The 26,407-nt window shown below is 48.1% G+C and overlaps 1 protein-coding gene across 1 annotated transcript in view; it reads right to left on the reverse strand.

Annotated features, from left to right (window-relative positions):
- LOC121565232 (slit homolog 2 protein-like) overlaps positions 1–26,052 on the reverse strand; it is a gene marked incomplete at its 5' end in the record, with an annotated part of 76,021 nt that extends 49,969 nt beyond the window's left edge. Inside the window, 13 exon segments of the mRNA XM_045218901.1 lie at positions 843–914; positions 1,176–1,244; positions 1,674–1,806; positions 14,563–14,729; positions 15,655–15,694; positions 15,697–15,772; positions 15,774–15,798; positions 16,828–16,924; positions 16,927–16,970; positions 19,661–19,735; positions 23,212–23,362; positions 25,253–25,276; positions 25,889–26,052. Of these exon segments, the coding sequence (XP_045074836.1) occupies positions 843–914; positions 1,176–1,244; positions 1,674–1,806; positions 14,563–14,729; positions 15,655–15,694; positions 15,697–15,772; positions 15,774–15,798; positions 16,828–16,924; positions 16,927–16,970; positions 19,661–19,735; positions 23,212–23,362; positions 25,253–25,276; positions 25,889–26,052 (1,137 nt within the window).
- Positions 26,053–26,407: the final 355 nt, after the last annotated feature.

Here is a 26,407-nt window from a genome sequence, read left to right on the forward strand (position 1 = left end):
CATGTCTCAATTGTCTCAAGGCTTAAAATTCCTTCTTTAACCTGTCTCCTCCCCTTCATCTACACTGATTTGAAGTGGATTTAACAAGTGACATCAATAAGGGATCATAGCTTTTACATGATTAGTGCATATTTTAATGTACTGTAATGTATTGGAAATAACAGAACACACACATACGTCAGCGTAAACACACACACACACACACACACGTTTAGTTTTACTATCCTTGTGGGGACCAAACATTTTGATTCCCATTCAAAATCCTATTTTCCCTAACCCCTAACCATTAACCTAACCCTAACCTTAATCCTAACCTTAACCTCAAACCCCTAACCCTAAAACTAAACATAACCCTAACTCCTAACCCTAAATCTAACCCTAAATCTAACCCTAATTCTAACCCTAACCCAAAAATAGCCTTTTTCCTTGAGGGTTACAGGAGAAATGTCCCCATTTCCCAATTTTCCTTGTTTTATTATCCTTCTGGTCCACACAAGGATAGTAACCCCCCCCTTCCCTCCACAAACCCCTCACACCCCCACAGAGACCCCCTCCCTCCACAAACCCCCACACCCCCACAGAGACCCCCCTCCCTCCACAAACCCCCACACCCCCACAGAGACCCCCCCTCCCTCCACAACCCCCCACAGAGACCCCCCCCACACAGAGACCCCATCCCCCACACACCCCCACAGAGACCCCCCAACCCACACTCCCCCACAGAGACCCCCCCACCCCAACAGAGACCCCCCTCCCTCCACAAACCCCCCACCCCCACAGAGACCCCCCACCCCCCCCACAGAGACCCCTCCCCCAGAGACATATAGTCAGCGTTGACTCACAGTGTCAGTAGTTCTGTCATGTTATTCAGGCTGTAGTTGGACAGTGTGCTGATCTGGTTGTTACTCAAATCACTGAAACAACAAGGAAAACCACAGCACCATATAACACACACACATGCACGCAGAGGCTTGATGCACACACACACACACACACACACACACACATGATAGACAATATTTCCAGTCAGAGTTAGTGCTGCACTCTACAGGCAGACTGCAGACAACAAGGCACTCTGGACATACACTAGTGTGTGTGTGGGTGTGTGTGTGTGTGTGGTGTGTGTGTGTGTGTGTGTGTGTGTGTGTGTGTGTGTGTGTGTGTGTGACACCTACATGAGTGTTAAGTGCTTGTAATTGGAGAGTTCCACTGGAACTTGTGTGAGCTGGTTACCATCCAGATACCTAGAGAGAGAAAGAGAGAGAAAGAGAGAGAAAGAGGAAGAGAGAGATAGATAGATAGATAGATAGAGAAAGAGAGAGAAAGAGATAGATAGATAGATAGATAGAGAGAGAAAGAGAGAGAAAGAGAGAGAAAGAGAGAGAAAGAAAGAGAAATGAAGGAAGAAAGAGATGAAGTTATTTATATGACAGACAGTCAGACAGTCAGTCAGACAGCCAGCCAGACAGACAGACAGACAGACAGACAGACAGACAGACAGACAGATAATCAGACTGCGAGACAGACAGACAGACAGACAGACAGACAGACAGACAGACAGACAGACAGACAGTCAGACAGACAGACAGACAGACAGACAGTCAGACAGACAGACAGACAGACAGACAGACAGCGAGACAGACAGACAGACAGACAGACAGATGAGGTCTCACAGTTCTGTGATGTCCTTGGGCAGTCCTTTAGGCAGGGTGCTGAGGTCCTTGTTACTACAGCGGACCACCGTATCCAGACAGCTACACTCTGCAGGACACCTCAACACTGGACTACAACTGTTCTCATCATTACCTAGAGGGAGAGAGGAGGGAGAGAGAGAGAGGAGGGAGGGAGGAAGGGGAGGGAGGAGGGAGGGAGGGAGGGGAGGGAGGGAGGGAGGGAGGGAGGGAGGGAGGAGGAGGGAGGGAGGGAGGGAGGGAGGGAGGGAGGAGGGAGGGAGGAGGGAGGGAGGGAGGGAGGGAGGGAGGGAGGGAGAGGGAGGAGGGAGGGAGAGAGGAGGGAGGAGGAGGAGGGAGAGAGAGGAGGGAGAGAGGGAGGGAGGAGAGAGGAGGGAGAGAGGAGGGAGGGAGAGAGGGAGGGAGGGAGGGAGGGAGGGAGGGAGGGAGGGAGGGAGGGAGGGAGGAGGAGGGAGGGAGGGAGGGAGGGAGGGAGGGAGGGGAGGGAGGGAGGGAGGAGGGAGGGAGGGAGGGAGGGAGGGAAGAATGATGTTTAAAGAAGATCATGTAAACTAATAGAACAGAGGAGGAATGTACATAACATATTCATGAGAAAGAATGGTGGCTGTTCTAGAGAACTGCTTCAAACTCTAACCCTGACTGAATCTGGTTTATAACTAAGGTACCGTCGTCACAGGTGAAGCCCTGCTACGTCCTGTTTGGGGTTAGGGTTAGGGTTGGGATGGGGTTAGTCTGTCTGTGTAACCTGGTCTCTTAGTTTCACAGATGAAGCCCTGCTTCGTCCTGTTTGGGGTTAGGGTTAGGGTTGGGATGGGGTTAGTCTGTCTGTGTAACCTGGTCTCTTAGTTTCACAGGTGAAGCCCTGCTACGTCCTGTTTGGGGTTAGGGTTAGGGTTGGGATGGGGTTAGTCTGTCTGTGTAACCTGGTCTCTTAGTTTCACAGGTGAAGCCCTGCTATGTCCTGTTTGGGGTTAGGGTTAGGGTTGGGATGGGGTTAGTCTGTATGTGTAACCTGGTCTCTTAGTTTGACGTGGTCATTTGCTGTATTATGGATGAACGTCTATGTTTTGACCCATTAACTCTGCGTGGTTACAGGATTAACTCTGCGTGGTTACAGGATTAACTCTGCGTGGTTACAGGATTAACTCTGCGTGGTTACAGGATTAACTCTGCGTGGTTACAGGATTAACTCTGCGTGGTTACAGGATTAACTCTGCATGGTTACAGGATTAACTCTGCGTTGTTACAGGATTAACTCTGCGTGGTTACAGGATTAACTCTGCGTGGTTACAGGATTAACTCTGCGTGGTTACAGGATTAACTCTGTGTGGTTACAGGATTAACTCTGCGTGGTTACAGGATTAACTCTGCATGCTTACAGGATTAACTCTGCGTGGATACAGGATTAACTCTGCGTGGTTACAGGATTAAATCTGAGTGGTTACAGGATTAACTCTGCGTGGTTACAGGATTAACTCTGCGTGGTTACAGGATTAACTCTGCATGGTTACAGGATTAACTCTGCGTGGTTACAGGATTAACTCTGTGTTGTTACAGGATTAACTCTGCATGCTTACAGGATTAACTCTGCGTGGATACAGGATTAACTCTGCGTGGTTACAGGATTAAATCTGAGTGGTTACAGGATTAACTCTGCGTGGTCACAGGATTAATTCTGCGTGGTTACAGGATTTAGTCTGCATGGTTACAGGATTAACTCTGCATGGTTACAGGATTAACTCTGCGTGGTTACAGGATTAACTCTGCGTGGTTACATGATTAACTATGCGTGGTCACAGGATTAATTCTGCGTGGTTACAGGATTAACTCTGCGTGGTTACATGATTCACTCTGCATGGTTACAGGATTAACTCTGCATGGTTACAGGATTAACTCTGCATTTTTACAGGATTAACTCTGCATGGTTACAGGAAATACTCTGCATGGTTACAGGATTAACTCTGCATGGTTACAGGATTAACTCTGCGTGGTTACAGGATTAACTCTGTGTGGTTACAGGATTAACACTGCGTGGTTACAGGATTAACTCTGCATGGTTACAGGATTAACTCTACATGGTTACAGGATTAACTCTGCGTGGTTACAGGATTAATTAAGCGTGGTTTTATGATTAACTCTGCGTGGTAACATGATTAACTCTGCGTGGTTACAGGATTAACTGTGCATGGTTCAGGATTAACTCTGCGTGGTTACAGGATTAACTTCTGCGTGGTTACAGGATTAACTCTGCGTGGTTACAGGATTAACTCTGCATGGTTACAGGATTAACCCTGCGTGGTTACAGGATTAACTGTGCGTGGTTACAGGATTAACTCTGCGTGGTTACAGGATTAACTATGCGTAGTTACAGGATTTAGTCTGCGTGGTTACAGGATTAACTCTGCGTGGTTACAGGATTAACTCTGCGTGGTTACAGGATTAACTCTGCGTGGTTACAGGATTAACTCTACATGGTTACAGGATTAACTCTGCGTGGTTACAGGATTAACTCTGCGTGGTTACAGGATTAACTCTGCGTGGTTACAGGATTAACTCTGCGTGGTTACAGTATTAACTCTGCGTGGATACAGGATTAACTCTGCGTGGTTACAGGATTAACTCTGCGTGGTTACAGGATTAACTCTGCGTGGTTACAGGATTAACTCTGCGTGGTTACAGGATTAACTCTGCATGGTTACAGGATTAACTCTGCGTGGTTACAGGATTAACTCTGCATGGTTACAGGATTAACTCTGCGTGGTTACAGGATTAACTATGCATGGTTACAGGAAATACTCTGCATGGTTACAGGATTAACTCTGCATGGGTACAGGATTAACTCTGCATGGTTACAGGATTAACTCTGCATGGTTACAGGATTAACTCTGCGTGGTTACAGCATTAACTCTGCATGGTTACAGGATTAACTCTGCGTGGTTACAGGATTAACTCTGCGTGGTTACAGGATTAACTCTGCATGGTTACAGGATTAACTCTGCGTGGTTACAGGATTAACTCTGCATGGTTACAGGAAATACTCTGCATGGTTACAGGATTAACTCTGCATGGTTACAGGATTAACTGTGCGTGGTTACAGGATTAACTCTGCGTGGTTACATGATTAACTATGCGTGGTCACAGGATTAATTCTGCGTGGTTACAGGATTAACTCTGCGTGGTTACATGATTAACTCTGCGTGGTTACAGGATTAACTCTGCATGGTTACAGGATTAACTCTGCATTTTTACAGGATTAACTCTGCATGGTTACAGGAAATACTCTGCATGGTTACAGGATTAACTCTGCATGGTTACAGGATTAACTCTGCGTGGTTACAGGATTAACTCTGCGTGGTTACAGGATTACCTCTGCATGGTTACAGGATTAACTCTGTGTGGTTACAGGATTAACTCTATGTGGTTACAGGATTAACACTGCGTGGTTACAGGATTAACACTTCATGGTTACAGGATTAACTCTACATGGTTACAGGATTAACTCTGCGTGGTTACAGGATTAACTCTGCGTGGTTACAGGATTAACTCTGCGTGGTTTTATGATTAACTCTGCGTGGTTACATGATTAACTCTGAGTGGTTACAGGATTAACTCTGCGTGGTTACAGGATTAACTCTGCGTGGTCACAGGATTAACTCTGCGTGGTTACAGGATTAACTCTGCGTGGTTACAGGATTAACTCTGCGTGGTTACAGGATTAACGCTGTGTGGTTACAGTATTAACTCTGCATGGTTACAGGATTAACTCTGCATGGTTACAGGATTAACTCTGTGTGGTTACAGGATTAACTCTGCATGGTTACAGGATTAACTCTGCGTGGTTACAGGATTAACTCTGTGTGGCTACAGGATTAACTCTGCATGGTTACAGGATTAACTCTGCGTGGTTACAGGATTAACTGTGCGTGGTTACAGGATTAACTCTGCGTGGTTACAGGATTAACTCTGCGTAGTTACAGGATTTAGTCTGCGTGGTTACAGGATTAACTCTGCGTGGTTACAGGATTAACTCTGCGTGGTTACAGGATTAACTTTGCATGGTTACAGGATTAACTCTGCGTGGTTACAGGATTAACTCTGCGTGGTCACAGGATTAACTCTGCGTGGTTACAGGATTAACTCTGCGTGGTTACAGGATTAACTCTGTGTGGTTACAGGATTAACTCTGCATGGTTACAGGATTAACTCTGCGTGGTTACAGGATTAACTCTGCATGGTTACAGGATTAACTCTGCATGGTTACAGGATTAACTCTGCGTGGTTACAGCATTAACTCTGCATGGTTACAGGATTAACTCTGCGTGGTTACAGGATTAACTCTGCGTGGTTACAGGATTAACTCTGCATGGTTACAGGATTAACTCTGCGTGGTTACAGGATTAACTCTGCATGGTTACAGGAAATACTCTGCATGGTTACAGGATTAACTCTGCATGGTTACAGGATTAACTGTGCGTGGTTACAGGATTAACTCTGCGTGGTTACATGATTAACTATGCGTGGTCACAGGATTAATTCTGCGTGGTTACAGGATTAACTCTGCGTGGTTACATGATTAACTCTGCGTGGTTACAGGATTAACTCTGCATGGTTACAGGATTAACTCTGCATTTTTACAGGATTAACTCTGCATGGTTACAGGAAATACTCTGCATGGTTACAGGATTAACTCTGCATGGTTACAGGATTAACTCTGCGTGGTTACAGGATTAACTCTGCGTGGTTACAGGATTACCTCTGCATGGTTACAGGATTAACTCTGTGTGGTTACAGGATTAACTCTATGTGGTTACAGGATTAACACTGCGTGGTTACAGGATTAACACTTCATGGTTACAGGATTAACTCTACATGGTTACAGGATTAACTCTGCGTGGTTACAGGATTAACTCTGCGTGGTTACAGGATTAACTCTGCGTGGTTTTATGATTAACTCTGCGTGGTTACATGATTAACTCTGCGTGGTTACAGGATTAACTCTGCGTGGTTACAGGATTAACTCTGCGTGGTCACAGGATTAACTCTGCGTGGTTACAGGATTAACTCTGCGTGGTTACAGGATTAACTCTGCGTGGTTACAGGATTAACGCTGTGTGGTTACAGTATTAACTCTGCATGGTTACAGGATTAACTCTGCATGGTTACAGGATTAACTCTGTGTGGTTACAGGATTAACTCTGCATGGTTACAGGATTAACTCTGCGTGGTTACAGGATTAACTCTGTGTGGCTACAGGATTAACTCTGCATGGTTACAGGATTAACTCTGCGTGGTTACAGGATTAACTGTGCGTGGTTACAGGATTAACTCTGCGTGGTTACAGGATTAACTCTGCGTAGTTACAGGATTTAGTCTGCGTGGTTACAGGATTAACTCTGCGTGGTTACAGGATTAACTCTGCGTGGTTACAGGATTAACTTTGCATGGTTACAGGATTAACTCTGCGTGGTTACAGGATTAACTCTGCGTGGTCACAGGATTAACTCTGCGTGGTTACAGGATTAACTCTGCGTGGTTACAGGATTAACTCTGTGTGGTTACAGGATTAACTCTGCATGGTTACAGGATTAACTCTGCGTGGTTACAGGATTAACTCTGCATGGTTACAGGATTAACTCTGCATGGTTACAGGATTAACTCTGCTTGGTTACAGGATTAACTCTGTGTGGTTGCAGGATTAACTCTGCGTGGTTACAACAGAAACAACTAAAAAAGTTAATTAAGTAGTGTGCCAGAATGGCTCATAGGAGCAGGAGGCAACGAGAGACAGCTTGTTTCTATAGTGAGACAGCTTGATGTACAGTGCACCCCCCTGGACAGGACACTAGTCTATCTCCTGTTTCTGTAGTGAGACAGCTTGATGTACCAGTACACCCCCTGGATAGGACACTAGTCTATCTCCTGTTTCTGTAGTGAGACAGCTTGATGTACCAGTACACCCCCTGGACAGGACACTAGTCTATCTCCTGTTTCTGTAGTGAGACAGCTTGATGTACCAGTACACCCCCTGGATAGGACACTAGTCTATCTCCTGTTTCTGTAGTGAGACAGCTTGATGTACCAGTACACCCCCTGGACAGGACACTAGTCCATCTCCTGTTTCTATAGTGAGGCAACTTGATGTACAGTGCACCCCCTGGACAGGACACTAGTCTATCTCCTGTTTCTGCAGTGAGACAGCTTGATGTACCAGTACACCCCCTGGACAAGACACTAGTCTATCTCCTGTTTCTGCAGTGAGACAGCTTGATGTACCAGTACACCCCCTGGACAGGACACTAGTCTATTTCCTGTTTCTGTAGTGAGACAGCTTGATGTACCAGTACACCCGTAGTGAGACAGCTTGATGTACCAGTACACCCCCTGGACAGGACACTAGTCTATCTCCTGTTTCTGTAGTGAGACAGCATGATGCACAGTACACCCCTGGACAGGACACTAGTCTATCTCCTGTTTCTGTAGTGAGACAGCTTTATGTACAGTACACCCCATGGACAGGACACTAGTCTATCTCCTGTTTCTGTAGTGAGACAGCTTGATGTACCAGTACACCCCCTGGACAGGACACTAGTCTATCTCCTGTTTCTGTAGTGAGACAGCTTGATGTACCAGTACACCCCCTGGACAGGACACTAGTCTATCTCCTGTTTCTGTAGTGAGACAGCTTGATGTACAGGACACCCCCTGGACAGGACACTAGTCTATCTCCTGTTTCTGTAGTGAGACAGCTTAATGTACAGTACACCCCTGGACAGGACACTAGTCCATCTCCTGTTTCTGTAGTGAGACAGCTTGATGTACAGTACACCCCCTGGTCAGGACACTAGTCTATCTCCTGTTTCTGTAGTGAGACAGCTTGATGTACCAGGACACCCCCTGGAGAGGACACTAGTCTATCTCCTCTTTCTGTAGTGAGACAGCTTGATGTACCAGGACACCCCCTGGACAGGACACTAGTCTATCTCCTGTTTCTGTAGTGAGACAGCTTGATGTACCAGTACACCCCCTGGACAGGACACTAGTCTATCTCCTGTTTCTGTAGTGAGACAGCTTGATGTACCAGTACACCCCTGGACAGGACACTAGTCTATCTCCTGTTTCTGTAGTGAGACAGCTTGATGTACCAGTACACCCCTGGACAGGACACTAGTCTATCTCCTGTTTCTGTAGTGAGACAGCTTGATGTACCAGTACACCCCCTGGACAGGACACTAGTCTATCTCCTGTTTCTGTAGTGAGACAGCTTGATGTACCAGTACACCCCCTGGACAGGACACTAGTCTATCTCCTGTTTCTGTAGTGAGGCAGCTTGATGTACAGTACACCCCCTGGTCAGGACACTAGTCTATCTCCTGTTTCTGTAGTGAGACAGCTTGATGTACCAGGACACCCCCCTGGACAGGACACTAGTCTATCTCCTGTTTCTGTAGTGAGACAGCTTGATGTACCAGGACACCCCCTGGATAGGACACTAGTCTATCTCCTGTTTCTGTAGTGAGACAGCTTGATGTACCAGGACACCCCCTGGACAGCACACTAGTCTATCTCCTGTTTCTGTAGTGAGACAGCTTGATGTACAGTACACCCCCTGGACAGGACACTAGTCTATCTCCTGTTTCTGTAGTGAGACAGCTTGATGTACAGTACACCCCCTGGACAGGACACTAGTCTATCTCCTGTTTCTGTAGTGAGACAGCTTGATGTACCAGTACACCCCCTGGACAGGACACTAGTCTATCTCCTGTTTCTGTAGTGAGACAGCTTGATGTACAGTACACCCCCTGGACAGGACACTAGTCTATCTCCTGTTTCTGTAGTGAGACAGCTTGATGTACCAGTACACCCCCTGGACAGGACACTAGTCTATCTCCTGTTTCTGTAGTGAGACAGCTTGATGTACAGTACACCCCCTGGACAGGACACTAGTCTATCTCCTGTTTCTGTAGTGAGACAGCTTGATGTACCAGTACACCCCTGGACAGGACACTAGTCTATCTCCTGTTTCTGTAGTGAGACAGCTTGATGTACAGTACACCCCCTGGACAGGACACTAGTCTATCTCCTGTTTCTGTAGTGAGACAGCTTGATGTACCAGGACACCCCCTGGACAGGACACTAGTCTATCTCCTGTTTCTGTAGTGAGACAGCTTGATGTACCAGGACACCCCTGGACAGGACACTAGTCTATCTCCTGTTTCTGTAGTGAGACAGCTTGATGTACCAGTACACCCCTGGTCAGGACACTAGTCTATCTCCTGTTTTTGTAGTGAGACAGCTTGATGTACCAGTACACCCCCTGGACAGGACACTAGTCTATCTCCTGTTTCTGTAGTGAGACAGCTTGATGTACAGTACACCCCCTGGACAGGACACTAGTCTATCTCCTGTTTCTGTAGTGAGACAGCTTGATGTACCAGGACACCCCCTGGACAGGACACTAGTCTATCTCCTGTTTCTGTAGTGAGACAGCTTGATGTACCAGGACACCCCCTGGACAGGACACTAGTCTATCTCCTGTTTCTGTAGTGAGACAGCTTGATGTACCAGTACACCCCCTGGACAGGACACTAGTCTATCTCCTGTTTCTGTAGTGAGACAGCTTGATGTACCAGTACACCCCCTGGACAGGACACTAGTCTATCTCCTGTTTCTGTAGTGAGACAGCTTGATGTACCAGTACACCCCTGGACAGGACACTAGTCTATCTCCTGTTTCTGTAGTGAGACAGCTTGATGTACAGGACACCCCCTGGACAGGACACTAGTCTATCTCCTGTTTCTGTAGTGAGACAGCTTGATGTACCAGGACACCCCCCTGGACAGGACACTAGTCTATCTCCTGTTTCTGTAGTGAGACAGCTTGATGTACCAGGACACCCCCCTGGACAGGACACTAGTCTATCTCCTGTTTCTGTAGTGAGACAGCTTGATGTACCAGTACACCCCCTGGAAAGGACACTAGTCTATCTCCTGTTTCTGTAGTGAGACAGCTTGATGTACAGTACACCCCCTGGACAGGACACTAGTCCATCTCCTGTTTCTGTAGTGAGACAGCTTGATGTACAGTACACCCCCTGGTCAGGACACTAGTCTATCTCCTGTTTCTGTAGTGAGACAGCTTGATGTACCAGGACACCCCCTGGACAGCACACTAGTATATAGCAGGGCATTACCCCCAATCCATCTCCTTAATGCTGAGTGCAGAGACGAAATTGGGTCCCATTTTTACAGTCTTTGGTATGACTCGGCCGAGATCGAACTCCCAACCTTCCGATCTCACGGTGGTCACTCTAACCACAAGGCGACGGAGTTGGTCGAAGTTGGTCAAAGGGTTAAGTTTAGGTATTCATTTTGAGGGGTTAAGATTAAGTCCCCTCAGTCCTCCCCTAGAGCACAGTCAGTCCTCCCTTAGAGCACAGTCAGTCCTCCCCTAGAGCACAGTCAGTCCTCCCCTAGAGCACAGTGAGCTGCCGTGGTGTAGTGGTCAGTCAGTCCTCCCCTAGAGCACAGTGAGCTGCCGTGGTGTAGTGGTCTAAACAGTCAGTCCTCCTAGAGCATAGTGAGCTGCCGTGGTATAGTGGTCAGTCAGTCCTCCCCCTAGAGCACAGTCAGTCCTCCCTAGAGCATAGTGAGCTGCCGTGGTATAGTGGTCAGTCAGTCCTCCCCTAGAGCACAGTGAGCTGCCGTGGTGTAGTGGTCAGTCAGTCCTCCCCTAGAGCACAGTGAGCTGCCGTGGTGTAGTGGTCTAAACAGTCAGTCCTCCCCTAGAGCACAGTGAGCTGCCGTGGTGTAGTGGTCAGTCAGTCCTCCCCTAGAGCATAGTGAGCTGCCGTGGTGTAGTGGTCTAAACAGTCAGTCCTCCCCTAGAGCACAGTGAGCTGCCGTGGTGTAGTGGTCAGTCAGTCCTCCCCTTGAGCATAGTGAGCTGCCGTGGTGTAGTGGTCAGTCAGTCCTCCCTAGAGCATAGTGAGCTGCCGTGGTGTAGTGGTCAGTCAGTCCTCCCCTAGAGCACAGTGAGCTGCCGTGGGTGTAGTGGTCTAAACAGTCAGTCCTCCCTAGAGCACAGTGAGCTGCCGTGGTGTAGTGGTCAGTCAGTCCTCCCCTAGAGCACAGTGAGCTGCCGTGGTGTAGTGGTCTAAACAGTCAGTCCTCCCCTAGAGCACAGTGAGCTGCCGTGGTGTAGTGGTCAGTCAGTCCCTCCCCTAGAGCACAGTGAGCTGCCGTGGTGTAGTGGTCAGTCAGTCCTCCCCTAGAGCACAGTGAGCTGCCGTGGTGTAGTGGTCTAAACAGTCAGTCCTCCCTAGAGCACAGTGAGCTGCCGTGGTGTAGTGGTCAGTCAGTCCTCCCCTAGAGCACAGTGAGCTGCCGTGGTGTAGTGGTCTAAACAGTCAGTCCTCCTAGAGCACAGTGAGCTGCCATGGTGTAGTGGTCAGTCAGTCCTCTCCTAGAGCATAGTGAGCTGCCGTGGTGTAGTGGTCAGTCAGTACTCCCTAGAGCATAGTGAGCTGCCGTGGTGTAGTGGTCAGTCAGTCCTCCTAGAGCACAGTGAGCTGCCGTGGTGTAGTGGTCTAAACAGTCAGTCCTCCCCCTAGAGCACAGTGAGCTGCCGTGGTGTAGTGGTCAGTCAGTCCTCCCCCTAGAGCACAGTGAGCTGCCGTGGTGTAGTGGTCAGTCAGTCCTCCCTAGAGCACAGTGAGCTGCCGTGGTGTAGTGGTCAGTCAGTCCTCCCCTAGAGTACAGTGAGCTGCGGTGGTGTAGTGGTCTAAACAGTCAGTCCTCCCCTAGAGCACAGTGAGCTGCCGTGGTGTAGTGGTCAGTCAGTCCTCCCCTAGAGCACAGTGAGCTGCCGTGGTGTAGTGGTCTAAACAGTCAGTCCTCCCTAGAGCATAGTGAGCTGCCCGTGGTGTAATGGTCAGTCAGTCCTCCCCTAGAGCATAGTGAGCTGCCGTGGTGTAGTGGTCTAAACAGTCAGTCCTCCCCTAGAGCACAGTTAGCTGCCGCTGGTGTAGTGGTCAGTCAGTCCTCCCCTAGAGCATAGTGAGCTGCCGTGGTGTAGTGGTCTAAATAGTCAGTCCTCCCCTAGAGCACAGTGAGCTGCCGTGGTGTAGTGGTCAGTCAGTCCTCCCCTAGAGCACAGTGAGCTGCCGTGGTGTAGTGGTCTAAACAGTCAGTCCTCCCCTAGAGCACAGTGAGCTGCCGTGGTGTAGTGGTCAGTCAGTCCTCCCCTAGAGCACAGTGAGCTGCCGTGGGTGTAGTGGTCAGTCAGTCCTCCCCTAGAGCACAGTGAGCTGCCGTGGTGTAGTGGTCAGTCAGTCCTCCCCCTAGAGCATAGTGAGCTGCCGTGGTGTAGTGGTCAGTCAGTCCTCCCTAGAGCACAGTGAGCTGCCATGGTGTAGTGGTCAGTCAGTCCTCCCCTAGAGCACAGTGAGCTGCCGTGGTGTAGTGGTCAGTCAGTCCTCCCCTAGAGCATAGTGAGCTGCCGTGGTGTAGTGGTCTAAACAGTCAGTCCTCCCCAGAGCATAGTGAGCTGCCGTGGTGTAGTGGTCAGTCAGTCCTTCCCTAGAGCATAGTGAGCTGCCGTGGTGTAGTGGTCTAAACAGTCAGTCCTCCCCTAGAGCACAGTGAGCTGCCGTGGTGTAGTGGTCAGTCAGTCCTCCCCTAGAGCACAGTGAGCTGCCGTGGTGTAGTGGTCTAAACAGTCAGTCCTCCCTAGAGCACAGTGAGCTGCCGTGGTGTAGTGGTCAGTCAGTCTCCCCTAGAGCACAGTGAGCTGCCGTGGTGTAGTGGTCAGTCAGTCCTCCCCTAGAGCACAGTGAGCTGCTGTGGTGTAGTGGTCTAAACAGTCAGTCCTCCCTAGAGCATAGTGAGCTGCCGTGGTGTAGTGGTCAGTCAGTCCTCCCCTAGAGCACAGTGAGCTGCCGTGGTGTAGTGGTCTAAACAGTCAGTCCTCCCCTAGAGCACAGTGAGCTGCCGTGGTGGAGTGGTCAGTCAGTCCTCCCCTAGAGCACAGTGAGCTGCCGTGGTGTAGTGGTCTAAACAGTCAGTCCTCCCCTAGAGCACAGTGAGCTGCCGTGGTGTAGTGGTCTAAACAGTCAGTCCTCCCCTAGAGCATAGTGAGCTGCCGTGGTGTAGTGGTCAGTCAGTCCTCCCCTAGAGCACAGTGAGCTGCCGTGGTGTAGTGGTCAGTCAGTCCTCCCCTAGAGCATAGTGAGCTGCCGTGGTGTAGTGGTCTAAACAGTCAGTCCTCCCCTAGAGCATATTGAGCTGCCGTGGTGTAGTGGTCAGTCAGTCCTCCCCTAGAGCACAGTGAGCTGCCGTGGTGTAGTGGTCTAAACAGTCAGTCCTCCCCTAGAGCATAGTGAGCTGCCGTGGTGTAGTGGTCAGTCAGTCCTCCCCTAGAGCACAGTGAGCTGCCGTGGTGTAGTGGTCAGTCAGTCCTCCCCTAGAGCATAGTGAGCTGCCGTGGTGTAGTGGTCAGTCAGTCCTCCCCTAGATTATAGTTAGCTGCCGTGGTGTAGTGGTCAGTCAGTCCTCCCCTAGAGCACAGTGAGCTGCCGTGGTGTAGTGGTCTCAAACAGTCAGTCCTCCCCTAGAGCACAGTGAGCTGCCGTGGTGTAGTGGTCAGTCAGTCCTCCTAGAGCACAGTGAGCTGCCGTGGTGTAGTGGTCAGTCAGTCCTCCAGCCCTGAAACGTTGCCGCCATCGTTGGTTGGTTGTTTTTTTCCTCGCTGAAGAAGTCATATATCGTTGTCCTCAGGACCTTTTCAAACGTCCCAAATCTGTGTGTGTGTGTGTGTGTGTGTGTGTGTGTGTGTGTGTGTGTGTGTGTGTGTGTGTGTGTGTGTGTGTGTGTACCGTCGTCGCAGGTGAAGTCCTGTCCGGCTACATCCTGTATAGGGATCTCTTTCAGGAAGTAGGGGTTCTGACAGCGGGGGTTGCCCGTGACGATACGCTTCCTCCTCAGCCAATCCCCGAGCCATGCCAGGTGGCAGTTACAGTTGAAGGGATTGGCCAGCAGGTTCCTGGAACATACACAGGAGAGATCAGTTACAGTTGAAGGGATTGGCTGGCTGGTTCCTGGAATATACACAGGAGAGGTCAGTTACAGTTGAAGCGATTGGCTGGCTGGTTCCTACAATATACACAGGAGAGGTCAGTTACAGTTGAGCGATTGGCCGGCTGGTTCCTGGAATATACACAGGAGAGGTCAGTTACAGTTGAAAGCGATATCGGCTGGTTCCTGGAATATACACAGGAGAGGTCAGTTACAGTTGAAGGGATTGGCCAGCAGGTTCCTGGAATATACACAGGAGAGGTCAGTTACAGTTGAAGGGATTGGCCGGCTGGTTCCTGGAATATACACAGGAGAGGTCAGTTACAGTTGAAGCGATTGGTCGGCTGGTTCCTGGAATATACACAGGAGAGGTCAGTTACAGTTGAAGCGATTGGCGGCTGGTTCCTGGAATATACACAGGGAGAGGTCAGTTACAGTTGAAGCGATTGGCGGCTGGTTCCTGGAATATACACAGGAGAGGTCAGTTACAGTTGAAGGGATTGGCCGGCTGGTTCCTGGAACATACACAGGAGAGGTCAGTTACAGTTGAAGGATTGGCCGGGCTGGTTCCTGGAACATACACAGGAGAGGTCAGTTACAGTTGAAGGATTGGCCGGCAGGTTCCTGGAACATACACAGGAGAGGTCAGTTACAGTTGGAAGCGATTGGCGGCTGGTTCCTGGAACATACACAGGAGAGGTCAGTTACAGTTGAAGGGATTGGCCGGCTGGTTCCTGGAACATACACAGGAGAGGTCAGTTACAGTTGAAGCCGATTGGCCGGCTGGTTCCTGGAACATACACAGGAGAGGTCAGTTACAGTTGAAGGGATTGGCCGGCTGGTTCCTGGAACAGGAAGAGGTCAGAACAGAGGGGGAGGGCGTGTGTACTCACAGTGTGGACAGGGCGTGCAGCGTGTCGAAGGCTCCCGGGTCATAGAGGTTATCAGGTTGTCGTAGAGTGACAGCAGTCTGACAGAACTCAGACCCACAAAGCTGCTGTTACTGACAGTAACTAATACGGTTACTCCTCAACATACTAGAGAGAGAGAGGGAGAGGGGAGAGAGAGAGAGAGAGAGAGAGAGAGAGAGAGAGAGAGAGAGAGAGAGAGAGAGAGAGAGAGAGAGAGAGAGAGAGAGAGAGAGAGAGAGAGAGAGAGAGAGAGAGAGAGAGAGAGAGAGAGAGAGGGGGAGAGAGAAGAGAGAGAGAGAGAGAGAGAGAGAGGAGAGAGAGAGAGAGAGAGAGAGAGAGAGAGAGAGGAGGGAGGAGAGAGAGAGAGAGAGAGAGAGAGAGAGAGAGAGAGAGAGAGAGAGAGAGAGAGAGAGAGAGAGAGAGAGAGAGAGAGAGAGAGAGAGAGAGAGAGAGAGAGAGAGAGAGAGAGAGAGAGAGAGAAAGGGGAGAGAAGGGGAGATGGGGGAGGGTGAGGGGGGAGAGAGAGAGAGAGAGAGAGAGGGGAGAGAGAGAGAGAGAGAGAGAGAGGAGAGAGAGAGAGAGAGAGAGAGAGAGAGAGAGAGGGGAGAGAGGGAGAGAGAGAGAGAGAGAGAGAGAGAGAGAGAGAGAGAGAGAGAGAGAGAGAGAAAGGGGAGAGAAGGGGGAGGGGGATGGGTGAGGGGGGGAGAGAGAAAGAGAGATGCAGACAATAATTGAATGAAAAAGGGATACCAGCTGAAATAAGACATTCAGTGAGGGATCTTAACTGCATCAACTGAGAGACTGCATTTACGGTATGTGTAAGTGGTCTCAGGTGTGTGTGTGTCTCAGTGTGTGTGTGTCTCAGTGTGTGTGTGTCTCAGTGTGTGTGTGTGTGTCTCAGTGTGTGTGTGTCTCAGTGTGTGTGTGTGTCTCAGTGTGTGTGTGTCTCAGTGTGTGTGTGTGTCTCAGTGTGTGTGTGTCTCAGTGTGTGTGTGTCTCAGTGTGTGTGTGTGTCTCAGTGTGTGTGTGTCTCAGTGTGTGTGTGTCTCAGTGTGTGTGTGTGTCTCATGTGTGTGTGTGTCTCAGTGTGTGTGTGTCTCAGTGTGTGTGTGTCTCAGTGTGTGTGTGTCTCAGTGTGTGTGTGTGTGTACCCACAGTGTGCGAAGTCCGTTGAGGCCCTGTAGCATGCGGTAGTGGATATTTTCCAGTCTGTTAGAAGTCAGGATCAACTCGTTGACTCCCGTCGCTCCTCAAACGTCCCCTCCTCTATGTCACTGATACGGTTGTTACTAAGGTTACTATGGAGAGAGAGAGATAGGGTTGTTACTAAGGTTACTATGGAGAGAGAGAGAGATAGGGTTGTTACTAAGGTTACTATGGAGAGAGAGAGATAGGGTTGTTACTAAGGTTACTATGGAGAGAGAGAGATACGGTTGTTACTAAGGTTACTATGGAGAGAGAGAGATATGGTTGTTACTAAGGTTACTATGGAGAGAGAGAGATAGGGTTGTTACCCTGGTTACTATGGAGAAAGAGAGATACGGTTGTTACTAAGGTTACTATGGAGAGAGAGAGAGGAAAGGTTTTCAAACTGACTGATTGGAAAAGACCATGATGTTAACATACAATCAGAGATAGATGGGTGGGGTTGAATGGAGTTGAAGGATGGGACTAATGACAACTAACAACAACTAATAACAACAAGATAACTAATGTAAAGCATACTGTGTCCATAATAAGTTTATAGGTTATAAGTTGAGAGCTTTTGTGAAAGAGCACAGTTAGAAAGATATGGCATATAGAAGCAAACCGGATGGACATCATGAAAATGATCGGAGGAAGTTCAGGAGTAAAAACAAACAAAATAGAATTATTGTAAAATTGACTGTGTCCATAAAATGTATATAGTATGTATAAGCTGGAAGTAGAGGCCTAAGCATTGTTGTTCACTAGTTTACTCCAATTAGGGGTTGGAAAGTAATAAAGGGAAATATATTTTTTTAAAGGATATGTATATATACAGTATGTATGTATATGTATTTATATGTATGTATGTGTATATATATATATTATATATATATATATATATACAGCTCTGGAAAGAATTAAGAGACCACTGCACATTTTTTCTTAAATCAGCATCTCTACATGTATGACAGCCATTCCATTCCAGTGTCTGTTGAATTCCAACACAGGCACACCTCATTCTACTGAATTAGGTACTGATTAGGTGATCACATGAACCAAATCTTATTTAATGAGGAAAAGTATAAAAACCGCTGCTGTGGTCATCACTATCCTCTTGCAATAGGACCAGCTGGATGGCAAAAACAGTGCTAATAGTACCTCAAAAGTAATATTAATCAAAAAAATAACTATTGACCATGCCAAAAGAGTTGAAAAGGAAAGTTTTGAGTGAGGAAAAGAAGGGGTCAATTCTGGCTTTACTGGCAGAGGGATACAGTGAGCGTCAGGTTGCTTCCATCCTTGAAATTTCAAAGACGGCGGTTCATAAGAACAAGGTCAAGCAGCAGACATTGGAGACAACAAAGCTACAGACCGGCAGAGGGTCGAAAACGCCTCTCTACTGACCGGGATGACCGCCAACTCATTCGAATGTCACTCAACAACCGTAGGATGACATCAAGTGACCTACAAAAAGAATGGCAAACGGCAGCTGGGGTGAAGTGCACGGCGAGGACGGTTCGAAAACAGGCTCCTAGGGGCAGGGCTGAAGTCGTGCAAAGCTAGAAAAAAGCCCTTCATCAATGAGAAGCAAAGAAGAGCCAGGCTGAGGTTTGCAAAAGACCATAAGGATTGGACCGTAGAGGACTGGAGTAAGGTCATCTTCTCTGATGAGTCCAATTTTCAGCTTTGCCCAACACCTGGTCGTCTAATGGTTAGACGGAGACCTGGAGAGGCCTACAAGCCACAGCGTCTCGCACCCACTGTGAAATTTGGTGGAGGATTGGTGATGATCTGGGGGTGCTTCAGCAAGGCTGGAATCGGGCAGATTTGTCTTTGTGAAGGACGCATGAATCAAGCCACGTACAAGGTTGTCCTGGAAGAAAATGATGCTTCCTTTCGCTCTGACATTGTTCCCCAACTCTGAGGATTGGTTTTTCCAGCAGGACAATGCGCCATGCCACACAGCCAAGTCAATCAAGGTGTGGATGGAGGACCACCAGATCAAGACCCTGTCATGGCCAGCCCAATCTCCAGACCTGAACCCCATTGAAAACTTCTGGAATGTGATCAAGAGGAAGATGGATGGTCACAAGCCATCAAACAAAGCCGAAGCTGCTTGAATTTCTGCGCCAGGAGTGGCATAAAGTCACCCAACGTCAATGTGAAAGACTGGTGGAGAGCATGCCAAGACGCATGAAAGCTGTGATTGAAAATCAGGTTATTCCACCAAATATTGATTTCTGAACTCGTCCTAAGTTAAAACATTAGTATTGGGTTGTTTTAAAAATGAACATGATCTTATTTTCTTTGCATTATTCGAGGTCTGACAACACTGCATCTTTTTTGTTATTTTTGACCAGTTGTCATTTTCTGCAAATAAATGCTCTAAATGACAATATTAATATTTTGAATTTGGGAGAAATGTTGTCAGTAGTTTATAGAATGAAACAAAAATGTTAATTTTACCCAAACACATACCTATAAATAGTAAAACCAGAGAAACGGACAATTATGCAGTGGTCTCTTAATTATTTCCAGAGGTGTATATATTTGCGAGAAAAAACTAAAACATATGGGGGATTGGAAGTGATGCAGACAATTACATTGATGGAAGTTACAATCTATCTGCAATATTAAAGCTGATTTACCCTGTAAATTTAAAAAAAAAAATTATAAAAAATAAACAAAATAAACAAAAAACATACAATCAACATACACCTTGGTTTATATTTGACTGAGATGTAAACTTGGTGTTTAACCGAATGAACCCTTGAAACCATTGACTGGCTGAGTTACTTACATCTTCTTAAGCTGAGGAAGCCTCTTAAAGAACCCTGTCGCCTCCAGCACTGTAAACTCATTGTTGTTCAGACGACTAGAGAGACACAGAGGGAGGGAGCAAAGGGAGAGAGGAGAGAGAGAGGTAGGGAAGAAGGAAGAGAGGGAGGGAGACAGGAGAGAGAGGTAGGGAAGAAGGAAGAGAGGGAGGGAGACAGAGAGAGGGTAGGGAAGAAGGAAGAGAGGGAGGGAGACAGAGAGAGAGGTAGGGAAGAAGGAAGAGAGGGAGGGAGACAGAGAGAGAGGTAGGGAAGAAGGAAGAGAGGGAGGGAGACAGAGAGAGGTAGGGAAGAAGGAAGAGAGGGAGGGAGACAGAGAGAGAGAGGTAGGGAAGAAGGAAGAGAGGGAGGGAGACAGAGAGAGAGAGGGAGGGAAGAAGGAAGAGAGGGAGGGAGACAGAGAGAGAGAGGTAGGGAAGAAGGAAGAGAGGGAGGGAGACAGAGAGAGAGAGGGAGGGAAGAAGGAAGAGAGGGAGGGAGACAGAGAGAGAGGTAGGGGAGAGGGAACGAGAGGGAGGGAGACAGAGAGAGAGGTAGGGAAGAAGGAAGAGAGGGAGGGAGACAGAGAGAGAGCGAGGGGGAGAGGGAACGAGAGGGAGGGAGACAGAGAGAGAGGTAGGGAAGAAGGAAGAGAGGGAGGGAGACAGAGAGAGAGGTAGGGGGAGAGGGAGGAAAGGAAGGAGAGAGAGAGGTAGGGAAGAAGGAAGAGAGGGAGGGAGACATAGAGAGAGCGAGGGGGAGAGGGAGGGAGAGAGGGGGAGGAAAGGGAGGAGAGAGAGGTAGGGAAGAAGGAAGAGAGGGAGGGAGACAGAGAGAGAGGTAGGGAAGAAGGAAGAGAGGGAGGGAGACAGAGAGAGAGGTAGGGAAGAAGGAAGAAAGGGAGGGAGACAGAGAGAGAGGTAGGGGGAGAGGGAGGGAGACAGAGAGAGAGCGAGGGGGAGAGGGAACGAGAGAGAGGGGGGGAGAGGAGAGGAGTGAATGAAGAACACAGAGATGACTAGTTGTACTCTCAGTCTGTCAGTCTGTCAGTCTGTCAGTCTGTCAGTCTCTCAGTCTGTCAGTCGGTTGGTCTGTCAGTCTGTCGGTCTCTCAGTCTGTCAGTCTCTCAGTATGTCAGTCTCTCAGTCTGTCAGTTTCTCAGTCTCTCAGTCTGTCGGTCTCTCAGTCTGTCAGTCTCTAAGTCTGTCAGTCTCTAAGTCTGTCGGTCTCTCAGTCTGTCGGTCTCTCAGTCTGTCAGTCTCTCAATCTGTCAGTCTCTCAGTCTGTCAGTCTCTCATTCTCTCAGTCTCTCAGTCCCTCGGTCTGTCAGTCTCTCTGTCTGTCAGTCTGTCAGTCTCTCAGTATGTCAGTCTCTCAGTCTGTCAGTCTCTCAGTCTCTCAGTCTGTCAGTCTCTCATTCTCTCAGTCTCTCAGTCCCTCGGTCTGTCAGTCTCTCAGTCTCTCAGTGTCTCAGTCTGTCAGTCTGTCAGTCTCTCAGTGTATCAGTCTCTCAGTCTGTCAGTCTGTCAGTCTCTCAGTCTCTCAGTCTGTCAGTCTCTCAGTCTCTCAGTCTCTCAGTGTCTCAGTCTGTCAGTCTGTCAGTCTCTCAGTCTCTCAGTGTATCAGTCTCTCAGTCTGTCAGTCTGTCAGTCTCTCAGTCTCTCAGTCTGTCAGTCTCTCAGTCTGTCAGTCTGTCAGTCTCTCAGTCTGTCAGTGTATCAGTCTCTCAGTCTGTCAGTCTCTCAGTGTGAGTCTGTGTACCCTTGCATACGTGTGTGTGTTTGTTTGACAGGACTGTTTGTGTGTTTGTGTGCGTGTGTGTCTCTGTCCATGCCTGCGTGTGCATCTCACTGTGTGTGATATCTCCTAACTCACAGTTCCTGAATGTGTGGTATCTCCTAACTCACAGTTCCTGAATGTGTGGTATCTCCTAACTCACAGTTCCTGAATGTGTGATATCTCCTAACTCACAGTTCCTGAATGTGTGATATCTCCTAACTCACAGTTCCTGAATGTGTGGTATCTCCTAACTCACAGTTCCTGAATGTGTGATATCTCCTAACTCACAGTTCCTGAATGTGTGGTATCTCCTAACTCACAGTTCCTGAATGTGTGGTATCTCCTAACTCACAGTTCCTGAATGTGTGATATCTCCTAACTCACAGTTCCTGAATGTGTGGTATCTCCTAACTCACAGTTCCTGAATGTGTGATATCTCCTAACTCACAGTTCCTGAATGTGATATCTCCTAACTCACAGTTCCTGAATGTGTGGTATCTCCTAACTCACAGTTCCTGAATGTGTGATATCTCCTAACTCACAGTTCCTGAATGTGTGATATCTCCTAACTCACAGTTCCTGAATGTGTGATATCTCCTAACTCACAGTTCCTGAATGTGTGATATCTCCTAACTCACAGTTCCTGAATGTGTGATATCTCCTAACTCACAGTTCCTGAATGTGTGGTATCTCCTAACTCACAGTTCCTGAATGTGTGATATCTCCTAACTCACAGTTCCTGAATGTGTGGTATCTCCTAACTCACAGTTCCTGAATGTGTGATATCTCCTAACTCACAGTTCCTGAATGTGTGGTATCTCCTAACTCACAGTTCCTGAATGTGTGATATCTCCTAACTCACAGTTCCTGAATGTGTGGTATCTCCTAACTCACAGTTCCTGAATGTGTGATATCTCCTAACTCAGCAGTTCCTGAATGTGTGATATCCCCTAACTCACAGTTCCTGAATGTGTGATATCTCCTAACTCACAGTTCCTGAATGTGTGATATCCCCTAACTCACAGTTCCTGAATGTGTGATATCTCCTAACTCACAGTTCCTGAATGTGTGGTATCTCCTAACTCACAGTTCCTGAATGTGTGGTATCTCCTAACTCACAGTTCCTGAATGTGTGATATCTCCTAACTCACAGTTCCTGAATGTGTGGTATCTCTAACTCACAGTTCCTGAATGTGTGATATCTCCTAACTCACAGTTCCTGAATGTGTGATATCTCCTAACTCACAGTTCCTGAATGTGTGATATCTCCTAACTCACAGTTCCTGAATGTGTGATATCTCCTAACTCACAGTTCCTGAATGTGTGGTATCTCCTAACTCACAGTTCCTGTGTGTGGTATCTCCTAACTCACAGTTCCTGAATGTGTGATATCTCCTAACTCACAGTTCCTGAATGTGTGATATCTCCTAACTCACAGTTCCTGAATGTGTGGTATCTCCTAACTCACAGTTCCTGAATGTGTGATATCTCCTAACTCACAGTTCCTGAATGTGTGGTATCTCCTTACTCACAGTTCCTGAATGTGTGGTATCTCCTAACTCACAGTTCCTGAATGTGTGGTATCTCCTAACTCACAGTTCCTGAATGTGTGATATCTCCTAACTCACAGTTCCTGAATGTGTGATATCTCCTAACTCACAGTTCCTGAATGTGTGATATCTCCTAACTCACAGTTCCTGAATGTGTGATATCTACTAACTCACAGTTCCTGAATGTGTGGTATCTCCTAACTCACAGTTCCTGTGTGTACTGAGGGATGTGGTCAGGTATCTTGGTCAGCTTCTGGTTGGAACAGTCAACCGTGGTCCCTTCACACCGACACTTCTCAGGACAGGCAAGGTCAGCAAAACAGTCTCCTCCCAGCTTACTGCGGTAGTCCTCCGTACCTACAGGACCAACCACAGCGAGACCGTTACAGACTGCAACAAGACGGTTACAGACCAACACTCAAACATGACTGCAACACAACCATTACACACACACGGGGGGACAGATAGCTGCACACGGGGACACAGAGACACACACACACGCACGCACCAACACAACAAGGCACGCACACACCACACACACACACACACACACACACACACACACACACACACACACACACACACACACACACACACACAGAGGGACTAGCTAGGAGGCCGTCTGTCGTGTCTTGTCATGCTGAGGTGTCTGCAGGTCGTTCCATGGCGCTTGACACAACCATGTTTACCTAGATACCTGCCATCACATGGTTAGATCAAGCACATAGGAACAACCTACTGTACAGGACTGGGAAACAGAGGGGGAGGGAGGGAGAGGGAGAGAGGGAGAGAGAGAGAGAGAGAGAGAGAGAGAGAGAGAGAGAGAGAGTGAGAGAGAGAGTGAGAGAGAGAGAGAGAGAGAGAGAAGAGAGAGAGAGAGAGAGAGAGAGAGAGAGAGAGAGAGAGAGCGAGAGAGAGAGAGAGAGAGAGAGAGAGAGAGAGAGAGAGAGAGAGAGAGAGAGAGAAGAGACAGAAAGAGGGAGGAGAGAGGGAGAGAGAGAGAGAGAGAGAGAGAGAGAGAGAGAGAGAGAGAGAGAGAGAGAGAGAGAGAGAGAGAGAGAGAGAGAGAGAGAGAGAGAGAGAGAGAGAGAGAGAGAGAGAGAGATCAAACACATAGGAACAACCTACTGTACACTCAAAATAATGGAGGGAGCCAGGGAGAGAGAGGGAGAGAGCCAGGGAGAGAGCCAGGGAGAAAAAGAAAGGAAGGGGAAATGGAGGGAGGGAGGGTTAAGCAGAGGAAGGACCATTACAGTCAACTACAGAGGTACCAAAGGAGCACAGTGTTCCCCATTACAGTCAACTACAGAGGTACCAAAGGAGCACAGTGTCGTCGCCCCCCCACCCTCCTGTGGAAATATCCTGTCTGATGTGTGTATACTGTATATATTTCCTGGTAGTGTGTGTGTGTATACTGTATATATTTCCTGGTAGTGTGTGTGTGTGCAGACAGAGAGGTCAAGGGTTGAAGGTCAGGGATGAACCAGGTCCAGGGGTCAGCTGAGGGAGGGGTCAGGGGTGAGAGTTCAGAGGTGACAGAGTGTTACTTACAGCCGACATTGTGATGTACACCTGAGTGAGTGAAAAGGCAGGAGGGAGGAGAGAAAGAAGAAGGGAGTTCATGTGAAGAATGAAACCCCTCCCATCAGTCATGCTGACTGAGAAAACAAAACAGGAACGTGAAGAAAAAAATATACTTTGATCAAATAAATAGAGCTAAAATCTCCTGCCAAAAGAAAAACTGTGAGCACTTCAAAACCGGGATGGAGTGGTTCTCTCTGTCACGCTCGCTCGTTCTGTGTGTGTGTGTGTGTGTGTGTGTGTGTGTGTGTGTGTGTGTGTGTATGTGTGTGTGTGTGTGTGTGCAGCTACACTAATGATCTTTAGCCCCTATCAGTGATCTCATATTAATGTCTCATTTGCATATTTCCCAGCGACCCTCTGAGCAGATAATCACTGACCTTTTGATGTTGAGCTAATAATAAACACATACACACACACACGCTTGGCAAGGTTGCTGTTACTATTGGCAACCCCGTCGAGGAGAGAGAGGGGGGGGTACATGCAGAGCTCCTATTGGCTAGTTAGGTGGTTAGATGTGAATTTATCAAACAAGGGTCATATTCTGTGTGCTGTGAAAAGCTGTGAGAACTATCAAAGCATATACACCTAGAAACGTGTGAGTGGAGCAAAGCTGTCTGAGTCAGTCTCACATAATACATGCTGGTGCATAATACAATACAATACCTGGGAAGATATACTGTTCTCTAGCTGATTAACAGAGAGAGAGAGAGACAGAGAGACAGAGAGACAGAGAGACAGAGAGACAGACAGACAGAGAGACAGAGACAGAGACAGAGACAGAGACAGAGAGAGACAGAGAGAGAGAGAGAGAGAGAGAGAGAGAGAGAGAGAGAGAGAGAGAGAGAGAGAGAGAGAGAGAGAGAGAGAGAGAGAGAGAGAGAGAGAGAGGAGAGACAGAGACAGAGACAGAGACAGAGACAGAGACAGAGAGATCAGAGAGAGAGACAGAGACAGAGACAGAGACAGAGAGAGAGAGAGAGAGAGAGAGAGAGAGAGAGAGAGAGAGAGAGACAGAGAGACAGAGAGAGAGATAAATACATAGACTGAGGAGATATAAATATAATGGTGTAAGAAGAGAAGATATACTGTAGATGGAGAGCTGAAAACAGTTTAGTTATCACTGGTCACAGAACAGAGTATAAAGGTGTGTGTGTCTGAAAGCTGTCCCTTGGGGTCCTTAGTAACAGGGAATATGTGAAGTTAGCAGTGAAGAGACAGAATGAGCACAGGTGAGGACAGAGTTGATAACATGTGTATGATATGGACGGCTCTATTTTATTTTCTGTCTCTCTGTGTCACCTGAGCAGCGGAACTTCTTGCTCTTGATCTGTCCGATGCGTTTGTTGGCGAGGCGGCGGGGGGAGGTGCAGCGAGCTCCGCTGGTCTCAATCGGGTTGTCTTGGAGGTAGTCTGCCAGCCACTTCAGGTGGCAGTCACAGATAAACGGGTTCTGGGCCAGGTGGCTACACACACACGCGCACACACACACACACACACACACACACACACACACACACACACACACACACACACACGTGCGCACATACACATGCAGGTGTAAATGCACAAGCACACGTACACACACACACATGCAGACACAGACACACACACAAACACAGCAGTGTTTTAGACCATATCTTCCCCAAGTCTCCTAGTGACTCAGTCTTTAGTTTCAGACCATATCTTCCCTAAGTCTCCTAGTGACTCAGTCTTTAGTTTCAGACCATATCTTCCCTAAGTCTCCTAGTGACTCAGTCTTTAGTTTCAGACCACATCTTCCCTAAGTATCCTAGTGACTCAGTCTTTAGTTTCAGACCA

This window comes from Coregonus clupeaformis, unplaced genomic scaffold (assembly GCF_020615455.1).
Source record: "Coregonus clupeaformis isolate EN_2021a unplaced genomic scaffold, ASM2061545v1 scaf1892, whole genome shotgun sequence".
Lineage (NCBI taxonomy): Eukaryota > Metazoa > Chordata > Actinopteri > Salmoniformes > Salmonidae > Coregonus > Coregonus clupeaformis.